Source organism: Platalea leucorodia (assembly GCF_965183815.1).
Source record: "Platalea leucorodia genome assembly, chromosome: 4".
Taxonomy (NCBI): domain Eukaryota; kingdom Metazoa; phylum Chordata; class Aves; order Pelecaniformes; family Threskiornithidae; genus Platalea; species Platalea leucorodia.
The window spans coordinates 83,460,086-83,484,775 of NC_138826.1; the positions used below are offsets into that span (position 1 = coordinate 83,460,086).

Consider the following 24,690-nt stretch of genomic DNA (forward strand, 5'->3'; position numbering starts at 1 on the left):
TCGTATTTGGCTCATTTTTCTTCTTTTACAAAGATAACTGGAAAAAAGGAATACATTCAAACACACTTTCTATTTAAATACATACTGAATGCAGTATTCATATAACACCAGCAGTGCAGTCTGTGCAAAAGTACTCCAAATCATTATTGCTCAGTGATCTGAATAAAATACTTTAACATATTTATGAAGGCACATTGATAGAAGAAAAGTTGTTTCAACCATCTGTGTTTGTTTTAATCATCAAAATAGGGGAATTCACTTTGGCCCCTGTGCTTAGAAAAATACGACTTTGACTTTCAAAATCTCAATATCTTTAATATTTAGTCTTAGTATTTACATGGTAGTTTCTTCCCATTCAAGCTCCACATCACCTACAAAAGAAACAGATACATTACATTAACCTACCTTGTAAACAAATAGTACCTAATGGCAGATAGCTGTTTTGGCTGAATTTAAAAGATCTTGCAGGGAAAAAAGTGGACATCTTGAGCACTGACTATTACCATGAGGGAGATTAAAGGGCAGCAAATTGCTAGAAAATTACACTTCTGAAGCCAAAAAATGCATGTCTAAGTATTTGTTACTGCTTCTTAGTCTGGACAAATTGATGCATCTGCTATGAAAAAATAATATTTGAGACAATCTGTATCTCCTTACCTTCCATGGCATCCAGAGAGTCCATCTTTTGCAGTGCTGAATAATTTACAAAACATACGGGCTGACTACTTCCCTTGCTTGTCAACAGATCCAATACACATTGATGCAAAAATATATATTGTGCCTGTAAGATGTGAATTTAAAGATATTTGATTAGAAGAAAAATGTGCTTCTAATACTGAAAAACTTTTTCAATTTTTATATAACATTTAGATGTTCTTGAAGTAACTGCCGTTTAACTCAGCAATCTCGGTATTTCAATGGTATCATATATGCCTGATCTGATTTCGTTCATTATGAGGCATAAAGTGTTAAAATTTGTCAAAACATGTTCATTCTTATGCCCAGTAAGATATATGAAATGAGACTAATCATAACTGAGATTAATAGGCTGTTCCACAATTTTCTGTAAAAGTTTCTTCTACGAAAAGATGTTCGTTTACTTTTTGCCACTAGATTCAGACTGAAGAAACTGAACCACATGAATGTAATATTTAGATAAGAAAATTTTCCTCTTTCTAGCATAGAGAAAACCAGCAGGGTGCACTCAAATGCAAAAGTTCAAGTAAATCTACATGCTCTAGGAGCATGCACCATTGCTAAGAGCAAAAAACCACATTATTTTTAGTGACACTTCTTAGAATGTAGCATCATCTTTAACAGAATATAATGCAAAGAGTAGGAAACTAAAGTTAATCTCACACTTCCAAGGATATAAAGTAGCTCTGGGTAATGATTGCTGAAAAGACAAAAATAAAAAAAGGCAATGTAAGAATGAAATAAAGAATGAAATAAAAGAATGAAAACAGATAGAAAGAAAATAAATGGATTAAGCGTCTCTTCACATAGAAGTCCTGTGTATGTAGATGCAGAAAATGAGCCAGAACACAGATCTGTTTATGTTGGAGGGGACCTGTTGAGATCACCTAGTGCAACTCCCACTGCTCAAGCTGGGTCAGGTAAAGCACATTGCCCAGGACCTTGTCCAGATAGGTTTTGAACATCTCTACAGATGGTGATGATCAAAATAACTTTAACTTCCTTGACTTTTGCATGGGTAAATACATTACTGTAATTTTTCTGCTCAATAATTGATATTTTTTTTCAGAACTGCCGTCGATTTTCAATTCACGTGTCTCACATTTATAAGAGAAATTTGTTTACATGGATATGTTTTAGGGTCACAGCTCCAGAGCCACGTGTAATAAAACAGACTTTTACAGGCCCCTGAAGTACACAGTACCAGGACGCTTTCAATAGCTTGCTTACTGAAGCAATAGCATGGCATTACTTCAAACTAGCCTTTGTACTTGACTTGGCAAGATGATAAACTTTAATGGATCCACTGGACAAATACGGATTTCTAGAATGAAGGTCTTAAGTTTCAGTTGAGTTTAGACTGGTTATTCCAATTCAGAAGGTAGACTCTGAAAGCTCCATAATTTCTTGCATTCACATCACTACTTGTGAGCATGTAGCAATGAAAATCTTTCTCGGTTTGCCAGGGGAGAGCGAAGCAGGATACCTGGGGAATGTATGTGTGACTAGTTATTTTCCCAGTTAGAATTAATGACATTCTTAATTATTTTAAAGTCTTTTTTTATGGTTGGAAGTGTGAGAAAGAATAACTAAATATTAGGTTATGCACTCTACCTGTAGTCCAAGGGCAGGCCTTGGTAATGCACAGGCCACCAGGCAGAGTACCAGGACATTGAAATTATATCTACATTAGGGCATTAAACAGTGTCTGGGTACATTGCCAGCCAGTGGAACTTGATCATCCAAACTGCTTCAGATTGTTTGGATAGTCCCTTGCATAGTTTTGATCCACATGAACCAGCGCTATTGCAAATAATTTCCAGGTGTGTTTCAGGAGTTACTGCAGACTATGGGTCATTCCCTACAGAGAGCTTGGGAAGAGAGTGGCAACTGCAGAGGTGTTTAACTGCACAGATGTGGGCCATTCTGTGCCCATTGGCTACAGTAACAGAAAGTGACTCTGTTGGCAAAAGGAAAACTATTATGAAGCTGTAATCAAGCAAAACACAGGTCTGACAGCAACCAGTTGTTATTTATTTCACTCCCCTTTGACTGAGGGATCTCTAAACGGAGTTCTGGGAAGGAATTGCTTCTCTCTTCATATCTTCTGTGCTGATCACATAAAATCTGAATTACAGACCACTAAACAGTATTTTATAACAGAACTGTCAGAATAGCTTGGCTACTGAATCCTCCATAAAACTTTATAAGATTTCGTTCTCTTTGGTCAAGTTTTAGTGCTGATCTGCATTTTGTAGTCTTGCAAATGTGAGCTAGAAATGGCCTAGACAGAGAACAACCTGTCTCAGGATTTTGCAGCTAGCATATAGATCAATACTTGATCTATTTGGAAATCAGAACCATGAGACCATTGTCCTCCACTGCATTTTGGGACTGATCTTATCAAATGTCTTACTGTTCTAAGATTTTATTTTGGGGGGGGCCTCCCATTAAATTGTCTCCCAGCCTTTGCCTTATTTTCAGATGCTTGTATTTCTAGTCAAAAGTGTAAAACAACAACCAAAAAAAGTATTCCCAGAATGCATCATCACAGGAAAGTCCTGGCAATTGTTTAGCTGCATCAAGACTTCAAAAGGAAAAAATGAAAGCAATTGGTAATCAGACAGCACCTTACAAGAAACAGCATGACACAGTATCACCAGAAGGTCTCACAAAATCTTCTGAAGTGCAGTTGCTGAAGAGAGGTTATCCTCTCTTTGTACATCCTGACATACTTTTCATATATTCTGTTATGATATAGAACAGGAGAATCGCATTCCTAATGGAACAAGTCTCCTTACATTAAAATCAGTTTCAATCCATCAGTCATGTGGAAGTTCATCCTGAAACTGCTCACCCATACTGAGAAGTTAGGAAGTCATGCTCTAGACTCAAAGGCTTCAGGCAGCAGCTTTGGGTTAGTTCTGGCCTGCAGGAGGCTTATTCCAGAAGCCTTATGTAAATACAGCTGGATTTCCATTCTACTGGGCATTTAGGATCAGCTTTAAATTCTGCTATTACTCCTTTACATATACCCAGATCTCCAGATAGAGCAGAGGTCTTCCTTACCAGCAGGTCATCACTAACTTATAGCCATACTCAATAAGTCTACCAGAAATGCACCTTTTTAGATCCCAAACCCATCATTGCCTTGATTTTGCAAACTCTGAATACTGTGCTTAATTCTATCCATATGTGTTATTTTATTTGAAGCAATTGTAAAAAAAATCAAGGAATTGTTAATAGGTCAAAGGTAAATGAATATTTAAAAGTTTGGAGGATACTCCACATATACATACACACAAAAATACAGTTAAGTAATAAATAAAGTCAAATTGAGTAGTGCATGAGCAAATCCATTTTTTATTTAACAACTGTTCTTCACCCAAAATTTGAAATGAACTTTCTCAAAGTCTGAGAAATTATGATTTAGGTTCTAAAAACTAAATCTTTCAGCACACTTTTCAGCACTTGTCAAGACTTTGCTGGACAAATATACTTAAATAGATAAAAAGAATACATTTGCACAATGCTTGAAATCCAAAAAGAATCAGGATTTGACAGAAAATATATTAGGCAGCTGATTGTTCTGAGCTTTCTAGTCTTGTTTTGTAGGAGATCAGATGACCGTATGACTAACTTTTTAAAAACAGGAAAACAGAAGAGATAAATATATAAATCTTACCAGATTCTGTACCATACACATTCTTTCACTTCTTAACTCAGCTACAAGTCCATAGATATCCACAAAATCATGGTCATTTACATGTTGGGTTAAATGGTCAAGTGCAATATAAACACCTGTTCTTCCAACACCAGCACTGCGAACATAATACACAAGATGAAATAAAGTTTTTATGTTAATTTTTTTTAGTATAAAATATTTTCTTAGAATATTCTGGTTAAATTAAGTTTATTGTGAAAAAAAAAACACTACAGAAAAAATTAAATCTTTTTCAGTATTTACTTTTTTTTGTGTGTGTGTGTGTGTGTGTGTGTGTGTCTACTTGCCAAATGGAATTGAGTGAAATCTGGATTTGAGCCATGTTCTGATTTTGATTTTACAAGGGGTTGCATCGGACAAATGAGATATAACTACACCAAACCTGTATAAGTGGAAAAATGGTCCTACAGCTTTTCTGTGAGTTTTCTATAGCTCACTAAATAAAAAAAAAAAAAAAAAAATCACAAGATTTTGTGAAATCACACCTGGATTCTGCGATGCTTTTGGTATTTGAGACAAAACAACATGGGATCTAGCAAAACATTTAAAAGAAAATACTTTTAAAAAGAGGATGTGTGTGCAAGACACGCTGGTAGCTAGTGTTTTATTTCAAGGTTTGAAAACAAATAGGATTTTCTCAAAATCACTATCAGACTTCTCTGCAAATAGTATAATAAATGCAGAGTATATCACTGCAGATAATCAGGAAATGTATAGCAAAACTCTTTTGAACCTGTAAGATCTAGTGAGCAGAAAGTAACAAATAAGCTTTCTGAATATGAGAACACATACTCCTGCTTTATAACACCGGGAATTTGAGCACAGATGGAGTATCTGGCCCCTGCTGGCCCCTTTATGTATCTGTGTTGTGAAAAGGGGACAGGATTCATTGCAGAGGGGCCCCAGAGCATGAAGTGTCCTCAAAACATGAAGACCATGTAGTTCTTTCCTGTAATAGTCTCTCTGGCCCCTGCAGTTGAGGGAACTGTCAAACTCAATGACAATGATATCAAATAAAATGAGGGTTTATCACCCATTGTGGGTGGCACCTGTAGGACACTGAGGACAAATAAAAAGAACCCCCATAGTAACTGGACAGTTAGGGAGGAGATTTGTGGCACCAAACCCAGCTTTTCCTTCCACATATTTCCAGACTCACACCGAGTGAGAATGAGGCAAAGAATCAATCGCAGACCTCTGAGTTCAGATCACGATTTTGAAGTATGCCCACTCCTTTGTTGGGAACACTAACCTGCATATAACATGCAGACACACTCACCACCTTCCTGAAGACTTAGCCTTCCCCACACACCTACTCTTTGAAATAGCCGTTTAAGAGTGTTGAGTATGAAATCAATGGGAACTATGACAGCTGAACACCTCTGACCACCAAACCATTTATTTAAGAGCCTAAATATAGATTTTAGCTGTTTACAGGCATCCAAGCTTGCAATCTGGCCTATGCAAACCCTTATTCCTATTTGTCATTCTCTGTGGCTCCCAAGTAGTTTCTTCCTCTTGATATGTGACATGTACATTTTAAATACAATTTTTAATACTTATTTCTTAAGAAGAGCTATAACTATAATAGAAAGAATTGAAACCAACATGTCAGTTGCTATTCCTCTTCTTATGATAAAGAGGCAAATTGAGATAAAGCCAGCAGTACCTTATTGCAGTTGTTGAAGTAACTGTTTCACTGACATCACCTCGATGGGATTTCCAAGAATGGAAGAACAGACACGCTTTGGCATTTTACCTCCTGGAAAGGACTAAGGAGCACTGCTAGAGAAACCTTCACTGCTGTCCATACTAGAACCACACCTGTGCACTCGGTTTTCATTGTTCTTCTTCTGGCAACTGCCCTGAGCATTAATATGCAATTGAAATTATAAAATTATAAGACACTAAATAATGATTTGGTGAAAACGCTTACCTGCAGTGAACCACCATCGGTGTATTATCATGTGCTCGACTTGCACGGATAAGTTTTACAAAATGGATAATTGGTGCAGTAGTTTCAGGGACTCCATGTTCTGGCCAAGAAGTAAAGTTACACTGCCGCACCATCATGCAGTCTCCATGCTGAAAAATATAAAGTAAGGCATTTTTTGCAGAAGAAATGTGACAGAAGATCCACAAAGCTACATGTAAACTTCTCAGCAATTTCATGTAAAAAAGAAAAGCAGAATAGCATAATAATTGTAAGATGTACTTGTGCCAAGGGATAATTTGTTGTGCAGAGAGCTTATGGCAGGTTTCTTGAGAGAGATGGCATCAAGTCCATCCCTCAGGAAGTATTAATGACTTCAGCAGCCATTCTCCATTTGACTTCAGTCACCTTATCAATGTAATTTGTATATTACAGGTTGAAGTTTCTACAGCTCTATAAGAAGTTTAGTGAACTGGGCTGACAAACTTATTTAGGGAAAACCAAACATTCTAAGACTGATCTAATGTAGTCAAGGCAAACACACATATGTTGGTAAACACAAATATATTTTCTAAGTGTTTGATGCCGTCTCAATCAGAGCAGCAGCAATAGTAACTCAAAGAAAAGAGCTGGTTATGATCTGATATCTAAATTAACTACGAAGGACATAAGAATAAAAGCACAGGACCATCCCAAAGGCCTGTCTAGAACAATATCCTGTTTCCAACAGTACTCAAGGAAAAATCTTAGGGAAAATTATAAAACAAGACAACAATCTATCTATAGTTCCACAGAATATCCTTTCCAATCTTAACAGTTTGTTACTTAGGAAGTGCCTCAGTCAGAGATGCTATCTCAAAATTTAATAGTGTCAGAATTTTTTTCTACTAATTTCTCCAGATTTTAGGAAGCCCTGTAAGTTTTTAGCATTCACAATATCTTGCAGCAAGAAGTACCACAGTTTAATCAACTGTTGTGTAATGAACCAGTTCCTTTTTTTTTAATTTATTTTGAACCAACCACTTGCTCTTTTCATATTGCAAGAAACGCTGAACAACTGTGAACAATTATGTGTAGCAACTACTTTGGGTCTATATTTTTAAAATGGATCAACATAAAAACAAAGGAGAAGTGACTTTGGATGCAATATGGCAATAACTGTGAATGATTTCCCACACATATGCTTTTTACCTTCACTGGAAGATCATCAAGAATCCATCCATTTGTGAATGGTAGATGAAGTACAATCTTAAAGCCAGCAATATGGCAGATTTAATGACATGCTTATAAAGGACACAGCTTCTTGTGCAGGGTAATTCAGCTATAGTAAATGGATCACTTGGTCAATTCAGGTCATGTTTTGTTTTCTTTTCTTTTCAGCCTCACCCTGGTCAACACAGGTGACTTCACATTTTGCTGGCATGCATTTTTACTCTAAATAGTCCCTTTTCCAGTCTTGGAAAATCTATGTCTTATTTTAGCTGAAAAAAGTTTATCTTCTCTCACTCTTTTTAAAATGTTGAATTGTCCTGTACTATGTGTTTAACATAGCCTTATGGGGTGACCACTGAGACAATCCCCTAACTGCTCTGTTCCTTTTGTCACATGCACGTGCCACAGGATGGTAACGCATGTATTTGGATAGTCGAGTTCAGGTCCTAGGATCTGGCTGTACTGCATACAACACAGGTCAATGTTGGGACTGCAAAAGAAGACTGACTTCATCTTGGGTCATTATGCCCAGATTGCTTTCTGAGCCCACCTGCTGGTCTGACTTAACGCTGGGTGCTAATTTTTCCAAAGAGTGGAAACTATAGTTGTGGATCATGACAAAGATGAACATCTATGCTGTACCTCCCACCCCGCTTCCCAGCACAAAGAGTGGGAGTAATACTGATGATTCTCATTTATATTGGGTGAATCTCCTGGGGGTGGAGGCCAATACAACTGGTGGTACAATGAAAAACAGCTGCGCTGCACCAGAGAATCTTGCCCTTTAATCTGAGAGGGATACATTCAAAGGGATTTGTCTGATCCCAGAATGGTTAGGATTACTCCTTTCTAGAAGAGACAACTGAGGTGTCCAAATAGAAACTTCACCTCCCACCAGACCAGAGGTTCAGTAACCTTGATAGGCCCTTCATAGCATGTCAGCCACATATCTGGGCTCTTTGTGACAGAAACTGGAGAAAATGCTCAGGAAAGAAAAAAACAGGAATGAAAACAAAATGCACGAAAACCAGGTGGTACAATGCATATGCATTAAAAGATTAAAAGAATAATACCGAGGGATAGTTGGGTGGGATGGAGCATATCTGATGTTCTTTGAGGTGCTGGATGGGTTTTATTAAATCAGCTTCCAGCTCTGGCTTACCCTTTCAATTTTTAGATCTCTGATGGTCCAGTCTATTTGAACATCTTCCATCAATTTAGTAATCACTATATCCCCAAACACAGTAACTGGTTTATTATCTTCTGGCCAGTACTGATGACATCTTATCTGCAGGGAGATGATTACTAATTAACAATGATCATATTATAATCTTGATGGAAACTACATACAGAATTTCCAATTATATCAAACGCTCTGAATTGGTACACTGGTAACTTACCCGTCCTTTTTCAAAACATTGTGTAAGCATCACAAGTGTTTTTGCTCTCGTCTCCCACACCATTCTCCAGAAATCGCCCACTGTTCCTGGTAATGGTCCCTGAGTTGCAATAAACTCATTTGGACACAAATAACCCTAAGAAAAAGAAAATATTCAATATATAATGGTTGGCAAGGAAAAAAAGAGTTTGCATGTGTCTCATAGTTGTGCCTGTAGCTATCACGCCTAAGGCTAGAACCTTGTCAGACATACTAAACAAATTGGCATAGGCCTGGCTAATCATCGCATGGCAGATGGCCCTGGAAACCTAAGGAAGTAATAGCATTTTTTCCACCATGCAGACCAGTTATGAAAGAATGCTCTAATAAAGTTTGGGAAATGCCATCCTAATAGAAATGCATTTAGCAGAGAAATTACAGTGACATCAAGTCAGTAATTCTCATTTAAAAATATCTAAGCCTTCATATTAGCCTTACTGCAGCCAGAGGTCACCAAGAACTGTGTCAGGAGGTGGCCAACAAAGTAGAATTAAATAGTGCTAAGCAGCAGTGGAGCCAGGGAAACAACTAAGGAGTGGTCTGAGAGCTAGTGCAAGCTACACACCAGAATGATGACCCTGTCCTTCCAGTGATCGTCAGCGATCTGCTTTAGCTTAGGGATAGAGGTTACTCAAACAAATGATCGCTGATAAAAGGTCTTTGAGAAACCTACTGTAGGGGTTGACGTTTATTTTAGTGTTGGCTTCTGCTGTTTAGTTCATTTATAAATTGATGTAAAACTTGGGGAGAAGGAAGCTTGTTGAAAAAAAATCTGTGTAAATGCTGTCAGTGCATGGGTTCTCATGGATCTGTTTCCTCAAAGAAACTAAGTTTACCCTGCAGGAACTCTTATGTACTACAGAAAGTTTAAAATAACAACAATAGAAATAATAGCAATAAATTTATTCTGTAGAGCTAGCGGTCTATAATATCACGGAGTTCTGCTTATTGCTCAAAACAACTGACACAGTGGTTTATAGCACCACCGAAGCTCCTGGTTGGAATTATAGCCCTATAATTCACAGCTGCCTGTTACTTACTCCATCTATAATATACAGAACAGGTGGCAGTGAGAAACTATGTTAATCCTCCCTAGTTTAAGAGTGAGGTGAGAAACTGTAATTCAGGGATGCAAAGCTCACAGTTCAGTTTACTGACTTTTTCTTGCTTAACCAATGGAAATAAAAGCAGCAGCCAACTTCCCATTTGTTAAAACTACACACAAGATTCTTTCACTCTCTTTATATGTATGCATATGTATATACACCTAGATAAATAGGTATGTAAATACACACACACACACACACACACACACACACACACACACACACACTGTATATCTACAGCTATATGCATTTATAAATTTACACATCCACAAATACGGAAAGTGAGAGCATATAAAGAGCAAAGCTTTAGCCCTGAGAAATGATAACATTACAGTTGTCTATTCACTGATGAACAGTGACCTAAAGTGGGATGCCTCTATGCAGTAAAGACATGCAAAATCTCATCAGGGAACACTCTGCAGTTGGCTTTTGCCGCAGCTCTTTGGAAGCTGCTGTTAGTGCTCCCTGCCTAAGCCTTGGCATGGCAGTTAGTGACAGGACGGGTAAAGACTCGGCCATGCTCCAAGCTGTCTGGTCTCCTTCTCAGTGGTTCCGTGTATAGTCCCAGCGTCAAGTAACAACGTGGCATGGCTCTTCCTATCTGCTAACTGTCAGAACCAGGACATCCCATGTAAAGGGAATAAATAGCTTTTGCTAATGAGAGAGGAAGAAGCTCTATTGCTTATTCGCTGTGAATGTCTCTTAATTACCTGGAAATAACTATTTCTACCTGCCATTGTCTCATCCGTTTAGACTACAGTCTGCATGTCTTGCTATGTGTTTGAATAGTGCTTAGTGCAAATCAAGCCTTGACCTCATGTGAGACCACCAGCCACTGCTACAACAAATTAAATGCATAATTGTAAGTCACACTTTGAGCTTCAACATGACAAAAACGAGATAAAAATATACACTAAGAATTTACTGAGAACACAATTAGAAAATGGAAGGTCTAGGAAGAAAGCTGAGAATGAGAAATATAACATTAGTTTCTTCTTCAAGAATCTTATTTGCATTTTCCTCCATCATAACTTTCACAAAATAATAAGGGGCATACCAATCCCACTCACCAAAACTGTTAGCCATTTCTATGAAAATTTTCAGTTCAATTATCTTTACATTGTCCTGTTCATATACAATAGCTCCAACTCCTGAACCAAGAGACCAAATAACACCTGTCTAAACAATTGGCCTCAGTGGGAGTTTCACTATTGTCTTTAATGATAATGGTATGACACAATTTGCTGGACACAGTTTTGATTACTACTGAAAATCATTGCTTAGCAATGAAAATGGGTTAATTTATATTTTTAACTCTCATGTTCAATGCCACAGGAGTCACTTGAATAATTCCATGGCAACAGTAGCTGTAGTGAATGAAAGAAAAATTAGAATCTTGTTCTTCTTGCAAGTTATTTTTTGACTCTCTCTTCTACCAGAAAACAAATATAGTAAAAATGTGAGACACTTTCTACTTACAGACACGTAGCTGGCATTAATGTAGTCAGATCCAGGAATACCAGCATCAGGCATCAGCTTTACTCTGTTGTTATTATCTGTCATGGAAATAAAGTCTAGTTAACTAAAAGATTTGGTCAAAAACCACAGATGCATGTAACAAGTGTTCCTGGAGTGCTAAGAAATCAAAAATACTGTTATTGTTGCTAATCTAACAATACTTGACATATTAGAACACTAATTACAAAGGGAATTTAACCAATTTCCATTACTGTATAGTCATCCTTTAATGTCCCAGACATATTTTAATATAATACTTTTTAATTAAAATGTGCCAAAACCTCCAATTTGATGTATGTATGGGAGAATACTCTGCCTAAAGGTAGTCCGTGTACTTTAAGCTATGTTGTTCTATCACAGACAACCTCCGTGTGAATCAGACAGCAGGGTCAGGGGTCTGACAGTCTTTCCTATATACTTGCTGTCCAGGTCACAGATTTGAGCCAGATCCTGGCACTTTTATGTACTTTTACTTCTTTTACATAAGGTAAGCTCATTATTACAGAAAAAAAAAAAAAAAAAAGATTGAGGGTTTCCCATTTGGGCCCACGTTGTGTATGCAGAAATGACAAAAAACCAGGAAAGATGTCATATGTGAATAAGTAAATGCTGAAATCAAACATTCCAAATTTTGATGTTTGGTCCTCAACTTAGTAAAAAAAATTAGAATACAAAGTTAAAGATTTATGAAACTCATCTGTTCATATTTCATTGCGTGTCATGAATATCAATTTTTAGTGACTGTAACTTAGAGTATGTCTTGAGCAGGGCAGTAGATAGCAGGAACAGCTGCTCTGAAAAGTTAATAGCACAGAATGTAGCATTATTAACCAAGGAATGCCATGCTCCCCATCTCACATCACAGCTAATGCCTAAAATAATAATGACATTTCTTGTCTTATTAACTGAAAAATGAAGCAGTGTTGAGTACAGAGAGACAGACTCCTGTCTCCTGTGATAAAATCTAGCCTTGGCTTACAAGTTATCATACAGTCACTCTGATCTTCTGTGGAACCTTCATAGCACATGTACACATATCCACAAGAAAGCATACCCAGGCTCCTGAGGTAGCTGAATGCACAAACATGTGGATTTTATATGTTTAAAAAAAATTACTTCTCACTAAAGGGAAAAAAAACCAAGGAAGAATGTTAAAGAGTTCGCTACGTGGCTTGAATTACAAAGCTAAGAAACTATTGAGGCTACAGTTTCTTGCACCTGCATATTAAAGCTTGTGAGACCAAGTTGAAAGCTACTTGCAAAAAAACCTGTCTTTAAAAAAAACACAATGAAAAGACAGATTACTTGACAGAAAATTATTTCATAACATGGACATGATTGTTCTGCCATTACAAAGATCAAACAAAAATACAGTTTCATTCCAAATATATGCTGCACTATCGGAGGTAGAGAGCAAAACGGAGGAGTTAATCGGTAAGCACACATACATGGCTTTATGTTTGGGAAACGATTCTTAGACCTGTTCCAAGGCAGATCAGCATCAGTTGAAGCAAGGTCTTCAAGAAACTTGGGAAGTTCCTGTAGAGGAATAAATGTTTGTTGGCAAACCTTTGCATTTCACCTTCAGTGAATATAGAAAATGACACAGCCACTCCAGTAAGAGGAAGAATTCTTTAGTTCTGCAACAGAGTGCATTTCTAAGAACAGCTGGAAGCATTACAGAGCATTCCACCTCACTGTCAACCCCAGTTACACCAGCAACATTAGATGCAGCGCTGCAGACAATGCTGTCAAGTTGAACAATTAAAGCTTACATGAACTTTCACCTTTACAAGTCTGGATCAAGTCAGCCTATCACCTTTTGTAGTTCTTTTCTGTGTTTTCCTGAAGTCACACGCTTGGTTACCATGCCCTACTGACTCAGCCTTATTCTTGAATAATGCCTTTTCCTGACTCCTGTAGCTTGGGAGAGTTCTTGCCACAGCATGAGAACTGATGAGAATTTAATTAAGTTGAGACAACTGGCAATTAGCTATTGTTCACGGGACTGTTTGTGAAAGGGGTGGGAAAAGTTATTTTGGGTTGTACTGCATTTTCATAACTGGTCATTAGTTCTGTTACTGATGGGCGGAGATGGACAAATCATTCATATTGAGGAACGTATTTGATGGGGGTGTTCATATACATAAATAGGTATCATTTCCAAAGCTGAGTAAAAGAGTGGAGACAACTTCATAACCTGTTAATGGAGAAAACGTATTAATGTGATGATCTTGTAGCGGTGATAGGAGAATAGAAAACTCTTAGAAAAGCCAGAATTTAGCCAGAATTTCTAAGTTAATAACTACATTAACTGTAACAGATTTTCACTTCGTTTGACAAATGTTATACGCAAGTCTATTTCAACATCTAGCTAAGATACAAATGAAGAGATCTACCTATTGCTTTGAATGAGTACAACACAAAATTTTGCCACTTGTGCTGAGAAATCTCTTCAAATTTGTCTTTTAATATTAACAGTTTTTCTCTACATGGGCTAACTCCAAAAGTGGGGCAGATAGCCCTACTGTCAGATTCAATGATGTTAATTATTTTCAAGTGCTCTTTTGCCCAGGTATTTGAGACAGTTTGTCTTCTATAAATAAAATTTAATGGGCAACTATTAGCAAATATATAAATAAATAAATGAAAGAGGTAATGAAAAGTGGAAAAAGCAGGAGTGTTTTTTATTCTGGTGTTTTTCTTTCATTGCTAATTCAAATATTTTGTCAGTCTTATTTGATGGGTTCAGATATTAAGAATAATTTAACATAAGTTTTAACAAAATGGGATAATTTAAAAACTGATGTAATAAACCAAGTCAATAATTCATCTACTCTGATATCCTATTTTGTACAACAGCTAATGTCTGACATATAAAAGACAGCTCAAAACCCTTGAACTGTATTATATGCAATATTATCCCATAAGAAATTTGTTTCTTTCACCATCTGACAAAAATCCTATGGCCTGAAGCATGAGGACTACTTCACTTCTATAATGATACTCTTGATAATATAACTGCAGGTGGTTCTGAATGGGAGGGGGAAAATGGTTTCTCTTCCTAGCTCTGACACGTATTTCCTTGTGGAAAGAATTAGGGGAAGAATTGCAGAGATGCTCATCTCCCTTTGAAAAGTAACAAGGGACTAGATCCCATCCATGCCCTTCAAAATCTCTCTAAATATCTATGTTTCCGAGGGATGAAAAGTCTATGATTATGCCCCTTCTAAAAAGAAAGTTTCTGACTTAAAATCACCTTATAAAGAATGGCTGACTTTACATTTACATCTGTATGGTAAAGAATTAAAAAACATGGTTAACAAACATGAAGTAAATACAAAACTAAATGAAGGACTGTAATATACTGTAGCAAAATACCTTTAAAGGAACTCATTATTTTAAAATCTTGTCTTTGAATCAACCTCTGCCATACTCAAGGCACATTTCTTTTACCTATTCAGTTGCCTCTGCCTTTTGTCTCAATAATTCCCTAGAGAAGTAAAGCCCCAATCCTATAACTGAACCTAGAGAAAGATCCCTGTTCTCAGACAGAGTAGAGGGCTGTACATTCCTGTCACAATTTGATAAGAACAGTAAAACACAGCTAAGGGTGGAGATGTTAAAATTCCTCTCATTCAGAAAGCTGAAACTTCCCCACAAAATTTCTGTCATTGAATTTTGCATGAAGGAAGAACGTACACAAAATGCCCATAGCATTTTGCAGGTGTTATGGGCCATGGGATCCCTTATCATGTGCACGTCACGTGAACTTTAACTTGCCTCATTTGCCTCACTCCTCTGAGTCTTAGCTTGCCAGTTAACTAGTATGGAAGTAGCACTGTTGTACAGTACTTTGTAGTAGAGAGGAAATAAATAAAGAAGCAGATTATGTTATTTTTGTAATGATGCTTCCATATCTGAACAAGTGCTCAAAAGCCTCCTACTAATTCTCTGCATCAGTATGGATTTCAGTCTAAATGATTATTTTCAGAACTGGGGAAGGACTATTTGGATTCCCAGATTCAATAACAATTTGTCACAGAAACCATATTTCTTTGCACACTCATAAAACTTTGAAATAATTAATTCGCTCTTTGTTTACTGTAGTACTTTTATGGTTCTGTGGTGACGTTCGGCGGTATTTCACTTTTTTACTCATGAAGAGAACTTATTGTAAAACATTTATAGAATTATTTCTGTTTCAGTAATTTGCCAGTTACTAGAAAAACTTGATCTCCCAAAGCTATTGAGAGATACATGAATCGTCTGGAAAGCTGGAAGTCTGAATATCAGCTAGGTGGTGCCCACCATCAGTTACTGTGGCTCCCTATGGTTTCTTTAAACTTGTCTTTTCTGACAAGACATGGGTCCAGATCCATTCCGAGGTCCAGATTCTCTTCTCATCACATTTACACACAGGCCATGTTCACACGTGGGCCGAGATTGAACCCTGGAGACCTCCAGGCACAGCAGGTTGGTCAATCCAGAAAATTAGATGAGACCAGGAATGTCCCTGGATTCCAAGACTAAGTGAAATGGGAGGAGCCACATTTATGCTAGAAAACTCCAAAACAGGTTTGTTGTCTACAAACTGCCTATTGTAAATGACCCCTAGACTATTTTACCTACCAAAACATATCTTGGAATTGTTCAGGAAGACTGCTAGCTGAAACAGTCCGAACTCAAGGCAGGGAATATACTAACAGTTTATTAGTGTAAATTATCATATTCTCATGTCCAGTTCCTGGTATACTTGAATTTACTAGTATAGAGATGGTCAGAGAGCCCCAGCAAGCTCAGCACCATGCTTTTAGTTATGTGCTTCAGATATAATGGTCCATGGGTTTATATCTTGAGCTCATCTCTCCTACACACGTTGTAGGAGCCTTGAGTCATTTATGTGAAACTAAAATGATGAATGTGGATGGAAACAATGCATGTCACGAGGTCTGCTTGTTTATTGTGTGCATTGCCTGTTTCTGTGCATTGTCATTTCTGATGTCATTTCAAGTGCATTGTCAATCCTATTATTCATCTGATAAGACAGGTGCTACAGATAAAATAGATATACTCCCAATCAGGGACTGGACCTACCCTGCAATTCTGCCTGCCCTTGGACAAGTCATCTGGGAAGATATCACTACACTCTGAAACATGGAAGCTGAAGCTCAGAGAGAAAAAGAATGGAAGCCCAAATGACATACAAACCTGTTGATTATAAGTTGACTATATAATTTAGTTGAACGAGGCCTCAGCTATTTTTATTTCTCTAAATTTGAAATGGATTGCCAAAATTTTGATTTGATAAAACACTATTGGTTAAATTTTAAGGCATTACAATGCTGTAAGGCTTACCCAATGTGGGTCACACCTAAAGAAAGTAATACTAGAAACTTTCCAGTGATGAACATTAATATGTGAAAGTGTTATTGCTAGTAAAACTTTTCATCTGTTCAGTCATGCATAATATAACTATAATCACTCTTGTTCAAGTGAAATAACACTTCTACTCTTAGAAAAAAAGTTCTCCTTACTTTATTGCTCAGAGAATTTTATGGTGCTTTTTATTATTAAATCCAGACCAATTTTACCTAAGGAGCATAACAAAAAAGCTGCAGGAAATACCATTAATCTTTTCACACTTTTGTTGGTTTTCCCTCAGAGACTGAAATATTATAATCTAGCAGAAGAAAAGCCAATTGTTGAGTCTTCATTTTTGTTAATCCAACTGGTAAGCAATTCATGGTGAATCTATAAATCCAAAATAATAAAGTCACTGGAGACTGACAAATTATTTTTGTGAGGGCAAATGACTGTATGTGTTAAAAATGATGATGGTAAAGATTCTGAAATAACAAGAAGAGAAGACAATGTTGAGAAAAAAAATATGATAGCCGTAAAAATGTTACTTAATGAAAATAGTGAAAACTTTGAGATTTAAATTTGAAAGAATATATGTATTGTATTATATGTAATGTATATTTTGAAAGCTGGTCTCTTTTCAGAAAGAAAGACAGGCTTGCTGAGTTCATCTACTCACATAAGGAGATGGAGGCTATTCACATGGAGGCTATTCTCAAGAGCATGACAAGTATGACCTATTATTTGTAAAGGAGCAAAAAACAAAGTACCATGCACAGACTTTTTACTTTCTGCACTGAAACCTATGAAAGAAAAACATTCCTGAGTTCCATGGCAGTATGAATGGGGCCTGAACTTTTCACAGAATAAATGTCAGCTGTGTTTTTGGGGTCATCATCACTCAGGAAAATGAACTTATTTAAAGCAGTTAAATATACCTGTATATATGTTAGAAAACTATTTCTAAATAAACTGTTCTCAGGTAAACTACATATGCATTGCTACATATGTAAAAGCATAAATATTATGGTGTTCTCACAAAGATCGGAGTCTAAAGAAGACCATCTTTTGCTGACACTTAGGTGAATAATTCTGATCAGGTTGCAGTGTAGACTGCAGAATCCAAATCAGTGTAATATTACTTTCTAAACAATCAACCTGGTAATTGGGTATTGATTATCAAGGCCAGAGTCCTTCACGGCCTTGCCTGCTTAAAATGGACATGAAATGTGACACATGAAACGACTGAAGGTCTTGCAATGTTGTGACAACTGCTAGCAACATACCGAAAATTCTTCCTGAAACTTTAGGTTGTTGTTTGTGCAAAGCTCTTCAACATGTTGTAGGAAGGATTTCTTGCTTATTGGCCTGAAAGTAATGACAGAAGAATTAGAAATCTATCGGGGATTTCTTTATCATTCTTTTTATTCTTTTTTAACTGCAGTTTATTAATAATGTTTTTCAGTTCAATAGAAACTGATACTTATAGACAGAAAATTATAAATTGCTTACAGCATGCTTATTTGGTTTGTTTTCAGTCACTTAAAATAGAAGCATTTCCCCCCCCGTTGTTCCCCCTCACCAAATTTTTAATGTTGCTTATGTTAACAGTACTGTTGGATAGGATTGTTTTTACAGGTAACAGCATTCCAAGGCGAAGTCTTGACATTAATGGAAATTTGTAAAGTTATCATTGCATTCTGAAATACATAATACTTTTTTGTCGCACAGAAAACATTTTATACATTGCAAGGTTTTAGACATATAAAATATTGTAGTGACCTCATTCTCATAATGACATGGTTTTTAAACCCCGAGGAGTTTAAATATCCCTGTATTACTTCCCAAGCTAAAACACAGACATGCAGGCTTCACCCCAGAGAGAGAGAAAGCATTTCTCCAGTTACCATGCAATTAGTCACGCTTTTATGATTTATACGCAGCTTGGCTTTTTTTTTCTAATAAATATAGAGGAGGGAACCACACATTGAGACTCACCGATGACCACAATATAAAAATCTTTAATCAACTTACTTGATGGATTTTCTATAACTAAGTAACCTGCAACAGAGATTTTTGTTACATGTAGCAAGCTGAGAGTTAACCAATATTGTGCATGTTAATAGGTTTTAGATGAAATACTCAAGTAACTAAAGAACCAGATTTATTTCTCTCATGGATTCAAATACTATGTCAGATATCTTGGGTGATTGTCTTGCTTAGTTTTTATCTCAGGTATTGGCAGATATGGATATGGTAGCTACAGTTTCTGTCATTCTCTTCAGATCATTTTACAGTGCTCTGGGCTCATATGGCCCTGGGAAATCCATACTTCCAGCACACCACTTCATATACATTGACAGGCTTCATTTCATACTACGTACTCAATATCATTTTTCTAAGGGCCATTTCAGAGCCTAAGGATAGGATTCATCTGACTGAATACAGACACCTATTTCTCAGCGAGTCACTCCAGATTTCTTCTGTAATCAATGAAGAGAAATAGGTGTAATTTCATCTCATTTTAGGCAGATATCTAAAATAAGTCACAGATGAATCATGCTGCTGATGTGCCTCTACTGAAACCAAACAGCTAGGACTATTTTTCTAAAGATTTACAAAATGAGTGCCTGTTTTCATGCTCATTTTTACATGTTCACTGCTGTTTCTGGTGCATGGTGATTTTAAAAACTACGCTACACGTTAAATCTTTAACTTGATCCCACAGCAGTTTTCATGAAGTGGACTTTCATGCTCAGGGGACCTTCAGATGGCCTTGAAACTTGGTCATCATCATCGCCTCTGAACCAATTTTAGGAATGTCTCAGCATTATGGATTTAGAAGCCAAACTTTGGGCACTCAGACTCACTTTTTTTTTTTTAGAAAGCTTTTCTAAAAGACCAAGCCAAAAAGTTTGAAGTAATATAGTTTAAAAGATAACTTGCCCCTTCAAAAAAGCTCTGAATATACCTTTTATGTGTCTGCCTCCCCAAAAATGATTCTTACATACAAATATTACGACAACTATTCTATTATACAAACATAAATGTCTACTGCTGCTACAATTTCAGTAGAAAAGACAACAATTTGCTTTAAAAATACTTTGGTTTCTGAAGTTATTCTTAAATATTTAAATTTTAAATTAGATAATAAAATGAGATTAATACAATTGTTGAATAATTTTTTGTTAAGGGTCAGAGAAGTTAACTTCAAAGCTACTAGAGATGCCTTTGCGGTACATACTTTGTTACGATAGTTCTCTTCAAACAAAGCAAACTGGCTATGAAAGACTTCTGTCAGTCTCACTGGAGTAAAAAGAAGTGTAAGAATTCACAGAAAAAGGCTCAAACTCAAAATGCTTACTAGGACAACTGAAGGAGAGCTTTAGAATGAAAAAGAAAATTAGAAGGCAGTAAGACAACAAAGCATGCAACTCTATTTATTCAGAATGTTTAAACATCTAGCTGGTGCTTAATGTATCATGTTGTTTGCGTTAGGTGGCAAATGAAACTACCTTCTAGTTACATTAGCAACATCACAGAGCTAAAGTTTCCTGAAGAAAAAACATTCTTAATAGCTGTGCCAATGTACTGCACAACAATAGATTTGTCTTTGAGCAGAAAGTAAACTTTTTTTAGGCCTTTTCTCAGGAAAAAATTATAAGCAGTCTCTGCAAAGAAATAACACTTTTTTTTCCTTTGGATTCGGCCATCTTCACCATAGAACGAACAGAAAAAAAGTTGTCTCCCAGTTGACATCCCAGTAATTTTTTGAATACTGTTGGCTTTCCTCCTCTTGAACTGATAGCCATTAGGGGCTTACTGCACTGTAGGTTGGTCATTAGGGAATAAAAATTACATCTATGCTGCGCATGAGCAACCTGGGTATGTCATTTAGTGCTTCAGTGCTGAAGGTACACGGATCCAACAGCAAAGAACATAGGAGACAAGCAGCACCATTAACAATCTCATTCAACAATATTTCCTTTTTCTACTCTCACTCAAAGCTGGGAAGTAAAGCACTGAAATAGCACAGGAAATGAACTAAACAGTGTTACATATGTTGCTTTCTAGTTCATTTTTAATGATAATAACAGGTGATTTTTTAAAGGCATAATGATATGTTACCTTTCACAAGCAGTAAACATTTTTAAAGAAGTAAGGCACTTAGAGTTTGACACTTTAACCTATCTGTGGGCATTCAAGTGAAGAAGTTGATTTTTAGAACTACTGAACTTACACTTCTGTTGGTAGCAAGTGCACATTGCAGCGGCTTGGCAGGTCAGAAAATAAGATGATTTAATTTAAATGCTTATATGTGACAATGTCTAACTTGAAGACTGTGGCAAAGACATTGACTTTGTTGTGCAAGAATCTTCAGAAGGGATGAATATTGTATGCTCATTATAGACTTAGAGCTGTGCTCAGTTTCAGCATCCTCAGGCTTCAAAAATTAGTATTTTTTCCAAGTCTCTTGACTTGGAATATGTAATAATAATCTTGCAGTAGTGCATCAATGAACAAATACTCATCTACCTGTAATCTTGTTCTCCACATTTCCCAGTCTTCTGTATAAAACGTAAGAATATAGATGTCTTGATCTTGATGAGCACAATTTAGAATCAAACCATGAAATTGCAAATTTCCCTATTTCAGCTGGACAATTCCAGATTCCCCCTTGTCTGACTTTGAAACTAGGAAAGAAAAACATTCTCTAAGATAAAGAATGCTTTATTGCCTTAAATTTGATTTTCTTTTAAAACAGTGTATTGTTTCATGTGTGGGATTTTTTTGAAGTATATCAAAAATCTGAATCCCACTCAGATTACTTATGATAGAGCTAGAAAGAAGCCATTTATTTGTGTTGGCAGTGGTAACTGAAGACCATATTGTCACACAGACTCGGCTTTCTCTCTGGGTCAATCATCTGAAATCCACTGGGAATTAAAACTTCGTCCAAATAGAAAACAACAGAAATGAGTATGTGGGCAAAAGGCTTAACTCATAAGCACCATTGACACTTCCTAGGAACAACGGAGGAACTAATTTTTAGCAAGTTAATTGAAAGCAATATGGAGCTTAACCCTTCCTAAATATTAAAGGCCTAAGGAAAGAGAACACATGGTCATTTCTTCCATTGTACCAGGACATGTACATTCATAAACCTTGTACTCCTGGGATACAAAGCCCAGGAAGCCTACTTTTGATAGTTGATTACTAAAGGGAAGCTTGTTGAAGAAAAAGGCACAGCAGGAGCCATGCCTATCAAAGAAAGAAGAAACAGGCTGGTCTAGAGAAAGTAGTGTGTCTGCAGAAGTGTTAGCTTGAATACAGGCATCTACTGAATGCACAATACATAGGAAAGGTGGGATCAGACAAGAATTTTTTATACAATACTTTTCCATAAAGAGTTCTAATTCCCTGGTATTTGCAAAGGTTACAGTGTCTGTAATTCAGAAATATTTCTTCCGAACCTGTACCCCATTTGCTTGACAAGCTGTCTCACATGGAATGAAACAAAAGCCTCAAAGCATCCACCACAAGGTGTAACTTCTCAAAGAAAGATTTTAAGAAATGGGGACCTGCATGGCTTTATCCTTGCTGCAGAAACCACTGTGGAAGTAGGGTGCCAAAGAAGTTCTTTCCCAGGTGAGCATCTGGAACAGGGAAGAGTTACTTGTCTCACCAAAGCCAGTGTGCTCTGAAAATTTATTGACAGAGTCTATTCACAGCAGATGGATGTCTGCTTTGAAACGTAACCTGGCAAACCCTATGGACGTGTTACAAAAAGTACGTGATGAGAGGCCACAGTATACATGTATTCAGTGTGCTTAACAAGCCAATGTTTAATCCAGTTTAGACTGATGGGCTACATATGTTTTAAACAAAGGTTGTTTTTTTCTGGTATTGCCTGGCTCATACCATCTCCACCATCATGGAGATCAATGTATGTCCCAGCCATTCAAAGTTAGCATTTTGGCTTCATAAAGCAGATCTCATTTTCCACTGAATTCAGTAGGACATAATTCCCTGCATGCCCTCTGAAGCTACATCTCATTAATCAATTGCCTAACAAAGACTTGCTGAGAGATGGTGTATATGTATCAGCTAGTATCAGTAATTTTCAGTTTTTCAAGTAAAATTTTTTTCTCATGACTATTATGTTAAAAAGTTACTACTGGGAACCAGGATTTGCCATGAATTTCCTGATTTGAAAAAAAATGTTGACCCCCACAAAAGTTTCAAAATTGAAAAATGGGATATTTGGCACTTTTAAATGTGATGGGTCTTCTGCTTAAACTGACTTTTGTACTGCAAATAATTAATATTAAAAAACTTATAAAAATGTGTGAAATAAAACGTTTTGATTAACCTATACTGAACATTTGCTGAGTTTTGGTTCATTAAATTTTTCAAGTTTTGATTGAATTTTTGATCTGCCAAGAATGACAAAAAATATTTCCAGTCATATTCTTACAGAATAGAAAAACCTTTTTCTACTTCTTTTTATTTCTTATGTGATACCAGCTGCACAAATTTTCTGAGAATATGAGCCAAGATCATAGGCCACGATCCACTAAATATGAGAGAATGTCTGAAGAGACAATGTATGAGAGAGTCAAGAAGGATCTCATGGAGCAGGCTAGAGTATCTTGATTCTGTGGATGACCTGTGCCAGCTGCAAGTCCATGTCTTTACTGATTTATAATAGCTAACATGATAAATAATATACGGGTTGAGAAATAAAAAAACACTTGGTTTCCAAAGCATCTCCTTCAAATGCGCACTGAATGGGATGAGTAGTAGGTACAGAAAAAATCTATACTGCTCTTTTATCACCTAAGATTTTCACACAAACTCCCCATCACCCTTTCAGGGTAGAAAGTATACTTAGTTGGACCAGATTTCAGCTGATTTACTGCTATCCAAGAAATACAAACAAGCCAGCCTGGAAAAGGAGTCTGCCCATCTTTGTTTTCCTTATACAATTACAAGACACCATGACCTGAAACCAGCATTCTGCAACACAGCAAGCTTTGCAAACGCAGCTGAGATAGCTGACTACATGCAACGAACGTATGGCAGTAGGTTACGCAGATGCAGTGATGCACAGTCCCATTCCAAATGCATGGTAAATTTGCGAAGGTTACACTGTAGTCATCAACACGTAATACAATAATTTAACGTGTTAACATGTCACTGCTTTAACCACAAATCATGCGAATGACAAGGACAACATAAGAACTGGGACTGTGATTGAATTCTACATAGCTACTCCCCAAAGGCAACAGGTACAAAAGTTTTTTTGTGGTGTAACTGTGGAAGTCTGAAAACAGGGAGCAAAAATATTTTAGACATTAGGTTTTGCAGCAAGCTGCCTTCGTGCATGGTGCCGTGCTTCTGCCAGCTTCTTGATATAATTCATCATTACCAGGAAGGATGTAACTATATGAAAGACTGCATTAGAGGCACCTGAGGTGTCTTTTTTGGTCACTGACATTACCAGAACAGAATCTTACACATACTGAAACATTCTTTAAAGCTTAAAATAAAAGCCATAGTAAACTAAAAGCTTTAGAGCAGATAAAGGATATCCTGCCCCTCATTAATATATGTATGTTATCTAGTAGGCTTCCACAGTACGTTTACTGACTTCCAGTGGAAAAAATGGCACGAATCCTGTCCTGAGGAGCTCTCA

General features: G+C 36.8%; 1 protein-coding gene across 1 annotated transcript in view; it reads right to left on the minus strand.

Moving 5' to 3' along the window:
* Nucleotides 1-274: 274 nt before the first annotated feature.
* Nucleotides 275-24,690, minus strand: part of PTPRQ (protein tyrosine phosphatase receptor type Q) — a gene marked incomplete at its 5' end in the record, with an annotated part of 143,671 nt that continues 119,255 nt past the window's right edge. Inside the window, 10 exons of the mRNA XM_082308524.1 lie at nucleotides 275-371; nucleotides 658-781; nucleotides 4,382-4,517; nucleotides 6,357-6,505; nucleotides 8,728-8,853; nucleotides 8,966-9,100; nucleotides 11,589-11,665; nucleotides 13,076-13,166; nucleotides 18,278-18,359; nucleotides 19,026-19,052. Of these exons, the coding sequence (XP_082164650.1) occupies nucleotides 334-371; nucleotides 658-781; nucleotides 4,382-4,517; nucleotides 6,357-6,505; nucleotides 8,728-8,853; nucleotides 8,966-9,100; nucleotides 11,589-11,665; nucleotides 13,076-13,166; nucleotides 18,278-18,359; nucleotides 19,026-19,052 (985 nt within the window). The 3' untranslated portion in view covers nucleotides 275-333. The remainder of the gene's footprint in view (nucleotides 372-657; nucleotides 782-4,381; nucleotides 4,518-6,356; nucleotides 6,506-8,727; nucleotides 8,854-8,965; nucleotides 9,101-11,588; nucleotides 11,666-13,075; nucleotides 13,167-18,277; nucleotides 18,360-19,025; nucleotides 19,053-24,690) is intronic.